Source organism: Lygodium microphyllum, chromosome 6 (assembly GCF_053477565.2).
Source record: "Lygodium microphyllum isolate KBCC chromosome 6, Lygodium_microphyllum_v1.1.10, whole genome shotgun sequence".
NCBI classification, from domain to species: Eukaryota; Viridiplantae; Streptophyta; class Polypodiopsida; order Schizaeales; family Lygodiaceae; genus Lygodium; species Lygodium microphyllum.
Window position 1 is genome coordinate 87518608 of NC_141140.1, and position 14253 is coordinate 87532860.

The 14253-nt window shown below is 38.6% G+C and overlaps 1 protein-coding gene across 1 annotated transcript; it reads left to right on the forward strand.

Moving 5' to 3' along the window:
- The first annotated feature begins 1498 nt into the window (after nt 1-1498).
- Nucleotides 1499-3683, forward strand: LOC148034778 (mRNA capping enzyme family protein). Its single transcript, XM_087679753.1, has 2 exons — nt 1499-3241; nt 3341-3683. Exon 1 carries the CDS (start codon nt 1669-1671, stop codon nt 2767-2769), a length of 1101 nt encoding a protein of 366 aa, XP_087535879.1. The 5' UTR covers nt 1499-1668; the 3' UTR covers nt 2770-3241; nt 3341-3683.
- Nucleotides 3684-14253: the final 10570 nt, after the last annotated feature.

Here is a 14253-nt window from a genome sequence, read left to right on the forward strand (position 1 = left end):
GGATCTCCATCCAAGCTCCAATCTCCAATCATTGACTCAACAAGCTCCTCAATCCTTATGCAAGCTTTGCATATGGAGATTATAGAGTAGAGAAGAAGTTGAGGAGAAGGTAGGCATGGACAAGCACTCACTCTCTCATGCACTGACGCCCATTGAATGCAAGCTTGTGACCCCAAGAGAAGAACAAGATTAGAGCAAGAAGATAAGAACTTGTGTTAGCGAATGGCACAAGCTCCTAGAAAGTAGAGCAAGAAGACTAGAACTTGTGTTAGTGAAAGGCATAAAGTTTCTTAGAAAGAGAAGCAAAAGATTAGAACTTGTATTAGCAAATGGCACAACAGTAAAGTAAGAAAACTAGAACTTGTATTAGCAAAATGGCATAAAGATCCTTACAAAGTAGGGCTAGCAACTTGAATATTTAGCTGCTAGTATCTTGTTATAAGGTGGTTCCCACCCAATTATTTTATACAATAGTTTATTGAATGATTTGCAAGGTCATGAGGGGCTGGTAATTGGTTAGTTAATCAAATTTGATAGGTCTCTTTTATTCATGTTTCATTTTTGAGCCTCCTCAATATCCTTTTACAACTACTTGATGGGTTGTTACATAGGGAAAGTTATGCAAAAATGCATAATCAAAGAATGCACATATACCTTGTGCACCCATAAAGAGTTTATACATTTTCCTAGATATGAGTGCTCTCTGCTCAAATTCACAATTCCCTCATATGAACTTTTCCAAATTTGGCAACATAAGAATATCCATGTACAAAATTTTCACAACGTCATGAGCTTCTTGCAAGGTAGCCATCTATAGCCTAGCTTGCTCCAACAATGATAGAGATTCCATTGGAGGATCATGATGTTGACACTACTTATACATGGGAATCACATATCTTGTTTGTCCCCAGTGCAATAGGCTAAGTTTAGTGGGTTGGCTCCCTTGTAAGAGGTCATAATGTTGACACTACTCAGACATGGCAAGAACATACCTCACATGTGTGGTCCCCATCCATTGCTACAATAAGCTAGGTATAGGGTGCCTTGCTTGTAGGAGTTGTTGATATCACCAATACTTATACATGTTATCCCCATCCCTTGCTACAATAGGCTGCTAGGCATAGGGTGTCTCCTTGGTAGGAGTTACCAATATTGATAGTACTTAGGTGTACGTGGCATTAGTATAAGAGTTAAGAGTTTCTCATCCTCACAAGTCCCGAACCTTGTTCCCCACTGCAATAGACTAGGTTAAGTAGCGACTCCCTTGTGTGGAAATAACAATGTAGAGATCTACACAATGGAAAATGAGTAAAGCGTCTTGCAGGTGTCCCAAACCCCTATCTCCCACTAGAAGGCTAGGTTCAGGAGTAACCCCTTGTGTGGAAATAACAATATAGAGGGTGACACAATGGAAAAGTGAGTAAAGCTTTGGGGTTGTGTCCCAAACCTTGTTCCCCACTACAATGGGCTAGGGTAAGGAGTAACTCCCTTGTGCAGAAATAACAACATAGAGGTTCACACACTGGAAAACTCAATAAAGCTGCTTGCCTGCGTCTTTCTGCATCATGAGTGAGTAGGGAAGCCCCATGGATTTGTGCATGAAATTGACGCGTTTTACCATACCCACATGATTTTGGGCGAGGAAAATCAGGGTTTCCAGGCAGAGTCATGATCCCTGCCACCAGAAAGCGCTCCCTCGACGATGGGATCCTTCCCCCACCGTCGCGGCCCCGGTTCTCTCAGGATGAGTACGACCAGTCTGTCGATGACAAGCAACAGGCCATCGCTGAGCATTACAGTAACAGATCCAATCAGTCAGTGGAAGAGAGGGAATCCAGCCCCATCATCCACCTGAAGAAGCTCAACAATTGGATTAAGAGTGTCCTCGTGCAGTCGTATTGCAAAAAGGGAGACTCTGTGCTTGACCTTGGATGTGGGAAAGGTGGAGATCTCATCAAATGGGACAAAGCTAAGATAGGGTACTATGTCGGCATAGACATCGCCGATGGATCAATCGAAGATGCAAGAACCAGATACAATGGGGATGCCAACCACATGAGACGCAAGAATGCCTTCTCATTCCCTGCACGCCTCATCTGCGCAGATTGCTTCGGTATCCCACTGGAGGAGGTCCTGAGCAAGGATTTCCCATTCGACTTCTGCAGCTGCCAATTTGCGTTGCATTACTCATGGTCATCCGAAGAACGGGCACGGATGGCACTTCAAAATGTGACCACTGCATTAAAGCCTGGGGGCTATTTCATTGGGACTATTCCCGATGCCAATGTCATTGTGAGGAAGCTGAGGGAAGCAGAAGGGCTGGAATTTGGGAACAGTGTCTACAGTATCAAGTTTGATGATGCTTATTATGAAAAGTCATTTCCGGCATCTGAGCCTTTTGGGATTCAGTATGAATTCCATCTGGAGGATGCTGTGGACTGTCCTGAATGGTTGGTTCCTTTTCATATGTTTGTTGATTTGGCTCGGGAGTACGGCTTAGAGCTTGCTTACAAAAAAAATTTCCATGAATTTACCCACGAACATATGCAAAATCCAGATTTTGCAGACCTAATGAGAAAGCTAGGCGCCCTTGGCAATGGGGTATCTAGAGACACCATCAGTGCAGATGAATGGGACGCTGCCTACATTTACATGGTTTTTGTGTTTCGAAAGGAAGGACAGTCACAGTCACAAAATCTCAGGAACCAGAGGAAGCCTGCTGGTTCAATCAGTCAAGATGATATACTTTATGTATCATTAGCACAATGAAACAGACTCATTGATGTGGTTTTAGGATGGCATTCACCTTCGCTTTGCAACTGAGGATCTCAATATGGCGTGCAGACTTTATCAAAATTTTTGAGAACAGCTGAATGACTTGCAGTAAGGGCAATTCAAGAGGCTGATAAACATATGCTGCTGATCTATAGCACTGCATGTGTTGCTATCTACTGCTTTTCAATTTGGAGTTTATTACTAGTGCCTTGCTTGGGACATGGTAGGCTACTTATACTCTGTATGTGTCAGAGCTTCAGACTGAAGTATCTCATGCCTAATGTTGTATGTCAAGCAGGTGCAAATTTCTGCAAGAGAGTAAGGTCTTGCACTCGTCCATTGAGTTTTCTTGTTATGTTGAGACCTCAATTACATGTTTGGCTGTCAGGTTTGGATCTCTGGGCTCCAGGTGCCTGCCATTCGGCTTCTTTGGTCTGTATTGTACACATGCCTCAACGTGTTGCAGGTGTTGTCCAAGCAAATAATGGTCTTCTAGGTTTTTCTCTGATGGTAATGTGGATGAATTAATAGCTTACCCTTATTGGAGATTTAATGACATTTGCAGGTGCTTAGAAGGGCACAATTTGGCCTGACAATCAGAGGGGCCAGGTTTTGAACAGTCAGTCAAATCCACGACAGCAAATATATAAAACCACATTTTGCCCATGATTCACTTGTTTTAGCTGGATTTTGAGTTTCTTTTGTAGAAAACAGTTTTCTTTACAAAAATGAACCACTGCTGACCTCTAACTAAGCCCAGCAGAGACTAGTTTATGTAGATCAATCCTGTGAACCTAGCAGATTGTTATTAGTATTAAATCAGTCTCTCTGCAGTCATTGGGTGGCTTTGTTTTTTCAAACGACCAGTGTTTTCCAATTCCTCTCCTCTTTTCCCTCCAGGCAGGCTGGTCCTGCATTTCTTTTCTTGAATCAAATCTTAAGTGCCCAAGACAAAAAGAGCTTTCCTTGTCCCATGATAACTGCTGTGTATGCTGAGACTTTAGTGGTCAGTGACAGTGGTGCTGACCTGCAAACATATGCTGATGCAAAAAGTGAGATGCCACTTGAGAACAAAAGGCCACCTTTGTGTGATCTCTTGTCTTTCTGCTCCCATTGCAGATTCTTAAACAGTTTGATGAAGCTAGGTGAAAGAGGAATGGATTGAGTAGGGGGGGTGAAACAAGGGCTTCTTTGCTTATGGTATTACCAAGAGCATGCATGAGAGTCCTTCCAAGAGGCGAGGCATAGTAGTAGACCCTTTATGTGAAGCAATGAGTATTGAACATTGCAAGAGACAAGTTGTTTGATCATGCTTTCATAGTTTAGTTAGTTCAACAACTTTTAGCCCACATCCACACCATGCTATGGGTAGTCATATTGTTGTAGCTCTATGGCACCAATGGTTCTACAGTGCTATAACATCTGCTCTTCTTATGATGATGCATTATGGCCTATTCCATGCATCAATCTTGCAAATTTCCATATGATTTCTTTCTAATCTTTTTTCCACATTAAAATTGTTGCACTCACATAAGACATGCATCAAATAGTGTGATTGCAAAATATTTCCACCTTATGAAATGGGATTTGGTCCTAGATGTTAATCCAAAGTTGTGATTAGTTGGCCACCGCATGTTGGGCCTTTCCGTGTGGGAGAAATTGTTGTGTTGACCTTGTGGATTTCAAATAGTGAGCCAAGCATTAAGCTTGTTGAAGGATTGGCTACAACTCAAGTGATACTCAACATGTTCATGGAACCTAGCAACTATGATAAAAGAACTCTGTATGCAAATGTTTTCTTTAAACCAAACAAAAAGACATTGCTAGTGCCTATTTGTAGACACTTGCCATGCATATGGTTACTAAAAGCTTTAAAAAGTATGCACACGACTCAAGGAGCATTTGCCCTATATGATATCTTTTAGTGTTTGGTTACTAATACTCTAGAGTCCAAGGCATACTACTCTGTGTGTGTCTGTGTGTGTGTGTGTGTGTGTGTGTGTGTGTGTGTGTGTGTGTGTGTGTGTGTGTGTGTGTGTGTGTGTGTGAACATGAGTTTTGAGAGTGTTGTAATGAAACTAACACATCATATTATTGAGGTGTAAGTTTGTTGACATGAAATAGTTGTCCATGTGTGGTTCGTTAAAGAATTGTGTTTTGTTGTATGGAGCTACATTGTTTAGAAATATTAAGGATAGTGAGTTTTGTAATGGGCCTTCATGACCAAATAATACAACGATTTGCTTAAAATAATCCTATATACCATACAACTTTTTGAATCGATTTACAATCATAATTGTCGTTTAATTTTTAGGATTGATATGAGAACATACAATATACATCATAATTGTTCACAGGTATCACTCTCTTGAAAAATATCCATTGAATTATTTTTGAACAAATAACTCATCATAGATAGCATTAAATTTCAGGAAGCGAGAACAGGATGATACAACCAAATATTAGTAACCTTGGGTGGGTGCTATCTTGAAGGTTTGATAGATATGAAAAGATACAGCTAAAGTAATAAAGACATTTGCCACCTTTCATGTGAAGTTACATGATATACAAGGTTCACTTTACATATGTTGATTTCAAGTGTCTACATGCATGCATAAATACTAAGCTAAATGTACTAAAGTAATGGTGTAATCCGAGCCCTAACAATTAGCATAGCTTGGTGGATGATTGGAATAGTTAGGACTCAAATCCACACGTGGCTAAGTAATATAACGCATTAAAACAAACCCCAAGAACATAGTTATACCTTGCTAGAGGCCTTGTATCCTTGACAAGCCACATCGAGGAGCAGTAAGTAGAGTCCCTCTAGGATACTCAAAAGCTCTCTTGTGCAATTGTATAACTAGTCCAAGTGTTAGTGAGATGAAACTAATGGTAGTGATAAAGCAAAAACAAAAGTACAATTGGAAAAGAAATTGCATATTGTATATGGGTACATTAAGGAATAATGGCTATGCATGAAGACACATCAACAATCAATTGATCATCACTAATCACCAAGGAAGAATCATGTTCCATTTCCTTCAACTCTTCATGCACCTCATGAAGTACTTCCTTGAGCATGGCATCTCTATCAACACTCTTTAACTCCCTTCCAAAAAATGATCCAGTTTGGCATTCAATTCCATACATGTAGCCTCTAGTTCATGAACTCTATGTGTCAAAGCTTCCTTCTCTTGTACCAAAGAAGCATTAATAATTGACATAAAGGAATCTTTTAGCATCTCACATGATTGAGAGATGACTCTAGTAAAATTTTGTGCCACAGTATCCCAAGCATTTATCATCTTAGTAAGACATTTCTCATACCATGAAGCTTTCGTTTAAACACAACAGTTGCATCCACCTTTGCTTCAATGTTATGCAAAATTTGTTTCTCCACAACAAGCAATGGTTGGAATCTCTCAAGCAACAACTTATGCCCAACCTGCAACTAAACATATTTATCCATAAATGCATGAATTTCAACCATACATTTTATATGAAGCTCACTAATCCACTTTTGAAAGAGACCTGCAGACATCTTATCCTTCTCAATTACCTACTGTAACTTTGAAATCTTCTGACCATGCTGCAACTTCAATGCATCACACTCATCCTACTTAACTTGCAACTACTGTGCTAAACTGTCATACCTCTGTTGTTGCAAAACCAACTGAGCCTACAAACTCTTGACAATTGTCCCTTTCATGACACTACCTTGTCATACTGTTGTAAATATCTCGAGAGTTTATGCATCACTTCCAATACATTTGACATACTAGTCAATGTCAAGTCCCGAACCATAGAAGTCACAAAGGTAGAATAAACACTACCCACAATAGCATTCATATGAGTATCCATGGGAGTATTACACCCCCCATGAAGATCACTAGCTTTGGAACCACAATGCTGCAATGTATTTGTCTCATGTACGTTACCCATCCTAAATTTTCCAATTTTAACCTTCTTCCTTGCATGAAGCTCGTCACCTTGTTTACCCTCATGCAAGTTGCACTCTTTCATAATATCCACGAATGTATCCAACCTAAACTCATAAGCAATTTTCTTAGCATAGATTACATCATGTCCCACCTATACAAGGTTCCTATAAATGGCATGCTTGGCTTGATCCCCATCAAACATATCCTCGATTGCATCAACACGATTTCCCTAACCATCCACACTAGCAACCACATTAATCACATTACCATGCATATCATTATAAGTGGCCTTCAAGAGAAATTCAGGAGTAAGCTCAGGATATAAAGATCTAGCATACTCGTAAAGAGCAGCCAAGAAGCAACCCATCCTTGATTTCTAATAACTCTCGTGATTTAGATACTCTAATATGTGCCATAAGCCTATCCAACAATAAGCCTGACCAATTTGGCATGGCCACCTATATCAATATTTTTCATGGCTTAAACATTTCTTGGCCTTATGGGATCCCCAAATGCCTCATGTGTTTGCTCCAGGAAACGTCTGCAGCTAGCCATATTAGAATTCAAAGGTAAAGCAAATACCTTGCTCATAATTTCCATTGTCTAGTCTATCTTGCATACAATTCGACCATTAGTTTGCTTAATAATATCCAACTTGATAGATGCATGGATATTTGTTGACCATTTTTCCCATGGCAAATAAGGATATGACAGTAGTACAATTTTCTCTAACCATTCATGATTTGTAGTCTCATTCAAAGTACAAGTATTGAATCAACAAACAGAGTTACCATGTTGGTTGCGTTGGACTAGGCATGCTCATTGCTGCGGTTGCCTTTGGATCTTCGTGCCCCATTTTCTTCGCCATTGTTTGCACACGTGGGAGCTTGTCGTGGGATGCGGGTGTATTGTTTTTGTTGTTGTGTGAGTCCAGTTGTGACCTTATATGCAATCCTAAATGCCCATAATGCAAATTCCAACTTTGCATCCCAATCCTTTATGTTTTCCTCAACTATTTTCTTTAAGATACAAAGCATAATCTTATTGGAGTTCTCTACTGCCTGCCCATTAGCTTGTGGCTAGTATGGGGTAGACTTCTTGTGTTAGATCATGTGCCTGGCTCTCAATTCCTAAATGATCCGATTTAAAAAGTGCTTGCCCCTATCATTAATTGGTTCTATAGGGGATCCAAACCTAGTCATGATGTTGGAATATAAAAACTTGGCTACATTGGATACCTTATTGTCTTTCAGGGCTTGAGCTTCTCCCGTTTTGTATAGTTGTCAATGCAGACCAAAATATACCTATTACTTGTCCTCTTTGCAGTCGGCTTGATAGGTCCAACAAAATCTATCCTCCATTTCTAAAATGGCTCAAGTAGTAATATAGGATGCAAAGCACTCTTTGGCATATTGGTGGGCATCCTTCAAGACAGTAGGCCATCATAAACCTGCTTGTGATCTCTCTAGAAAAGTGACCTTCTGATAGTTTGACATTGGCCTTATGAAGGATTGTTGGTTGTTCATACTTAGGCACACACCTCAATACATTGTCAACTCCTCTTCTGTATGATGTATTCATGATAACGTGAAATGGCCTACTCTTTAGTGCCAAATTTCTCCTTTGATCAGCTACTATAAGGTGAGTTGGCATAACTCCTTCCACCATCAAGAAATGTAGTAGTCGGCGAATCTAGGTCTACAACTTGAACTTCAAAGAGTTTAGCATCATTTAGCTGATTAGGAACCCATGCTTCTATATCATCATTTTCCAATTTGTTGAGATAATTAGCCACTACATGTTTCTTCCTTGGAGTGTGAATAACTTTGTAGTCAAACTCTTGTAATTGCAACATCCATCTAGCCAGTCTGCCTGTTAATTGAGGTTCTTTGATTAAGAACAAAAGAGCATGGTGGTCCACATGGAATATTATGTGATTAACAACAAGTAATGCCTAAATTTTTGCAAAGAATAAACCATGTCTAGTTCTTCTCTCTTCGTTACTGAATAATTCTTTTTAGCAATACTTAATCCTCTAATTGCATAATATAGTGGTTGAAACTAGCCAAGTTCTTTTTCCTGCATGAGCACAACTCCCACAACTATATCAGAAGCATCAACAAATAATGGAAGGGTAGGTCCCATACAAGAGGTTGTACTATTGGAGCCACCATGAGCATTTTCTTGAGCATAGTGAAAGATTTCTCTCGATATTCCCTCCAAACATAGTGTATGCCTTTCTTAATTAAAGTGGTAAGGGGAAAATAGATTTGTGATAAATACCTCAAGTATCTATGTGCCACTTTACTTGGCCAACAAATCTCATGACTTCCTACACATTTGATGGAGCTTTGGCCTTCTGTATTATTGCTATCTTTTTGGGATCAATTGCCATACCTTCTTCAGATAGGATATGGCCCAAGAGCACTCACCTTTTTGCTGCAAAAGCCGACTTAAAAGGACTCGGGGAAATGCCAAACTTCTTGCACGTCTTTTAAAAAAAAGAAAAAGATGTTTCATGTGCTCATTCCTCTTGCCGAAGTCAAAAAATTCGTCTAGAAACACTCTCAGAAGGTTGTCAAATATGGGTCGAATGTCTTGTGTGTAGCTCCTTGGAACTTTGAAGGTCCATTCTTAAGGCCAAATTTCATTACAATACTAACATAGAAACTCCATTCGTTGATGAAAGTAGTCTTATCCATGTCATCCGGATGCATCCTGATCTGATTATATCATGAAAATCCATCCAAAGAACTATACATCTCATGTCCTGCTACAACATCAAGCAAAGACTTAGTAAATGGTATTGGGAAAGGATATGAAATTGTGGCTGCATTCAACTTCCTGTAGTCCACACATACTCTGATCTTCCTATTCTTCATAGGTACCACAACAATAGGAGATAACCATATCTTTTTATTAATTGGCTTGATGAAACCAACACTCAACAACTTGTCAATCTCTTCCTTAACCTTTAGCATAGTCTAGGTTCATTCTGTACCTCTTATGGATGATCGGCTTAGCATCCTTCTTTGAGTTGATTCTATGTTAACATACTATTGGATCAAACCCCTTCATGTCAGTATAGTCCCAGGCAAAGATATCTTGAAACTCCTTGTCCAGCTTAATGAGATCTTGCTTGAAGTTCTCCTCCACATGTATGTTGACCTTGATAAGTTTGGGCTGTCCTTCCACATTTACGTTGACTTCCTGCACTTCATCCTCCACCATTCTTGCAGACTTGCTCATGGTGTGTTCATTTCTTTGCTTAGCCTGAATAATAGCCTTCTATTCTTCTTCATCTTGCACATCTGAACTGTGTCCATACAATGTACTCCCTGAATTTGCTAATTTTTAGGTTTCCCTTGCTGCATAGATTCAAGATGGCTAGTTCTAGGGTCTTGAACCACCTTAAACTCCTCACTTCCTAACTTGTCTTGAAACTTTGACTGCTCCTTGCCTGCAAAAGAACCTTCAAGATGTACTTTTGATTGGCTTTGATCGATAGGTTGAACAATTTGTTGTTTAGGAAGTGCATTTCCAACAATTCTACGGTGCTCATGATACCATTGAATCATACTATCAACATCTATCTCAAATATTGGAACTATTGAAGGGCTTGCTTGAAGAAATAGTTCCTCCTCATCATCTTCCACTTCAACAAGATTGATTTTTTGAGCTACCATAGGTTTGGAAGTATTCCTTAGGATTACTTTATTAATAATGGATAATCTAATCTTTTTGGGTCATGGCATTCTTCTAGGTCTCTTGAAGGGCCTCTAAGGCATTGTGTCAATAATGGCCTAATCAATTGTAGCACGATGCGTAACTCTTGGCCTAAACTGCATCATTGGCACCTGTTGTGCCATTTGGACATTGGGGTTGTACCAACAAGTTCTGGTTTCATGAACATTCCTCTGACATATTTCACAGTACTTCTCCTTCCTCTTAGTGTTTGAAAGACCTAAGTCTTTCAACTTCTACTTAATATTCCTATCCAATTTACTGTCCTTTGACTTTGTCTTAGTTTTCTCCTTTGAATTCTTCTTCTTGCTCTTTTCTGAGCTTTCTTCTTCTTCTTCTTCTTCTTCTTCTGCTTATGCCTTTTCCTATTGGTCTCTTCATCATCCGAATCATAGGACTCATCTTTTGATTGTGATTCTAAATCATTATCTTCATCCTCAGTATCACTATCTGAGTCTACATATGTATTTGAATATGAAGAGTCTTCATCCTTCTTGCTCCTTGAATGAGAAGCAATGAGCCTTCTTTCCACCCTCATAGTGGCTTAGATCATGGTATCCAATGTGTCATTAGGTACTAACTCCACATTAGCTATAGGGCATTTGATTCTGCTCTTCAAGCCCTTCATGAAATAAGGATTCTGCATCTCTACTAATGGTGTATCCGCTTGAGTAGCCAGTTCAAAAGATTCTTGAACTTTTGAGCATAACTTCAACTAGCATATTCTTCTATTTTATATCCTTAATCTTCCTTAATATATCCCTTGGATTTTTTTCCCGAACCTTCCCAAAAAGGCCACCTTTAGATCATTATATGTATTGAAAGTAGCCACTACTAAATGAGTCCATGGCTTTCCCCTGAAAAGTTGCTGCAAATTGTTGTTTCTTAACCCGATCTCCATATAGTTGATGGAAACCACTAGCTATCCACCTTGTTTCAAATTGGGCAACATGGCAATCAATATTTTCTTTCTTTTTACTTGAAAATTTTGATGCTCAAACCTTAGGGTTCTATGGTGGTGGTATTTGAGTTGACATCTTCTTCTTTGTTTTAGTACCAAGTCCCAATGGATTAAACAACAACTATCTCTGTGCATATGGACCAAAAAGAGCAATTCCTTCCAGGAGGACATCATGTACTCTCCTTCTAAAATCATAAAGGGGTGTTTGAACATCGAAATTCTATTTAGGATTGGCACCAACCCCCCTTGATGTACTTGTAGAGGGAACATCTTTAGGAACAAACTCTTTAGGTGTTGCTTGTGATACTCCAGATCTTCATCAGCCTCCACCTCTACTTCTGTCTCCGCTCCTTCATCCACATGTACTTCAACTTCTGCCACATACAAAATTCATTGAATTTCCTTGCTCAAATACTCCTTGAATTGATGTGCACTTGCTCTTGTTACAATCCAATCCCCTTGCAGAGGATATTGCCTTGACATAAATGCTAAAATCCCAAAGCACTTCTGTCATGATCATTGCCATTACAATCTTGTGCTCCACAGTAAATTCTTAAACCCATTTTCTCTAGGCCTGATGCCTAAATCATGTGAGCAGTATGCACATGAAATTGGTAGGATCACCAAAGTGTAATGGCCCTTTGTGACCAAAGAACACAACAATCCGGCCAAAATAATCCTATTGGAGCATACAACTTCATGAACCAATTTACATCCATAATTAACATTCAATTTTTAGGACTGATAAGCAAACATACAATAAACATCATAATTGTTCATAGAATACTGATCTTGTGAAAAATATCCATCAAATTATTCTTGAACATATAACTCATCATAGATAGCATTAAATTTTAGGAAGTGAGAACACGATGATAGAACCAGACATTAGCAACTGTGTGTGGGTGCTATCCAGAAGATCTTTGCATTTCACATGATGATATATATGAAAAGATACAACCGAAGTAATCAAGATAGTTACCACCTTTTAGGTGAAGTCACATGTCATACAAGGGTCACTTTACATATGTTGATTCCAAGCATATGTACGAATGCATAAATACTAAGGTAAAATACTAAATGAATGGTGTAATCCGAGCCCTTACAAGTTCTTTAGTTTAAAATGGTCTATTATCTAGTTTTTGAAGGATGCTAAGTTTGAAGTCTCTTAGGGAAAGTTTGGGTCCATGTTAGTATTGTTTAAGGGATTCTAACTCTTGAAGGGATTATGAATCATTTATGTTCTTTTTGCAAATAACTATCAATGTGATAGTGTGATTTTAACTCTTGAAGGGATTGCAAATCATCTAGGCTCTTCATTTTGCAAATAGCTATAGTGTGATTTTTTACTTTTGTTAGCATTGGCCTTAGCCAATGCCTAATGGTTTGGGCAGAGAGGCTAGAATTGTGTGTTTTAAAGATTTACATCTTGTTAAGTCATGTGAAAGTGATGAATGGGAGATGTATTATGGCTTTTTTGGTTGTCTTCTTACTACTCCTTTCCATATATTCCACTAGAATAGTGATGTTAGACAACAATTGCAATAATAATTGTCTTATAATACCTAAAATAGGTGGCCACCTTAATCAAGATTCTGACACTAAATTATTTATAATTGATGGCACATGTAATACATCTGATAGACTCTTTGTCTCGCCATTATGCAAGAACAATGAGACCTTTCCAATGTACAAAATTGGATGGTATGAATCATTACCTATCTGTACATAACCTAGATTTTGTAAGTCGTGCATCTCTCCAAACCATTCAACATGGCTAGTCATATAATTAGATGCACCTAAATTGACATACCATACATCATTGTGTGTCCCCTTTCCTATAATAGCATTCATCATTATGCTACATAACAAACATACGTTTATTTTTGTCTTCATTATATCATAAAGACAATGCATAATTTTCTTGCTGCAATTTACCACTGTGCATATCATCCTTCTTGGTATAAGAACGGGCTGCAATATGATCTATTTTGCCACAATAATGGAAAAAAATAGCAAAATTTCCAAAACCTATGTTCTGCCATGCACCTCTTCCTCTAGAGCTCCCCCTCCCTCTAAAGTTTCCATGGCCTCCTGAAACTTGCATTTCATTGAATTGTTGATTTAACCTTTTTTTTTTGTCATCACTAGCACATCCCATACCACAGTCTCTCAAAGAGGATCTGCCACATCTCCTTCTTGAACTTGAGTGAAATGCTTGGATATATTCATTATTTTTTTCAGATGAGCCACCTTGCATATTGATCTCTTCAATATTCATGAGAGAGACCAACTCATTAAAATTTGAAAATGGCTTCCGTACATATACAAAAGTGACAAATGATTTTCAAGCTTTCTTATTATTAAGGCTATCCAAAGTAGATGAAACCAAATCATCATCATCAGGCATTACATCAATCATCGCCAAAGCATATGTAATGCTCCTCACCTTCAAAGCATACTCACTGACAAACATTTTCTCTTTCTTCAAAGTATTTAACTCTTGCTTAAGTTGAATCTTTTGTGCCTTTGTATTTATTAAAAACATATTCTTAAAAATTATCCAAGTTGTATATGAAGTTTATGCATTCTTGATATGCTCCAACATAGTATTATCAATGACTACAACCACCTTTTTGTCCTTTGCATTCCATTGTTTCCACACCTTTAATTCATCTATAGTCACAGGGTTACTTAACTTTGGCTCATTTTCTTCACTTGAAATGAACTTGTAAAGGTCCTTTCCAACAAGGAAGTTCATCCCATGAAACTTCCATGATGGGTATTTGTTATTATCGAGCTTCTCAAAATGATGGGATTTTCACTGTT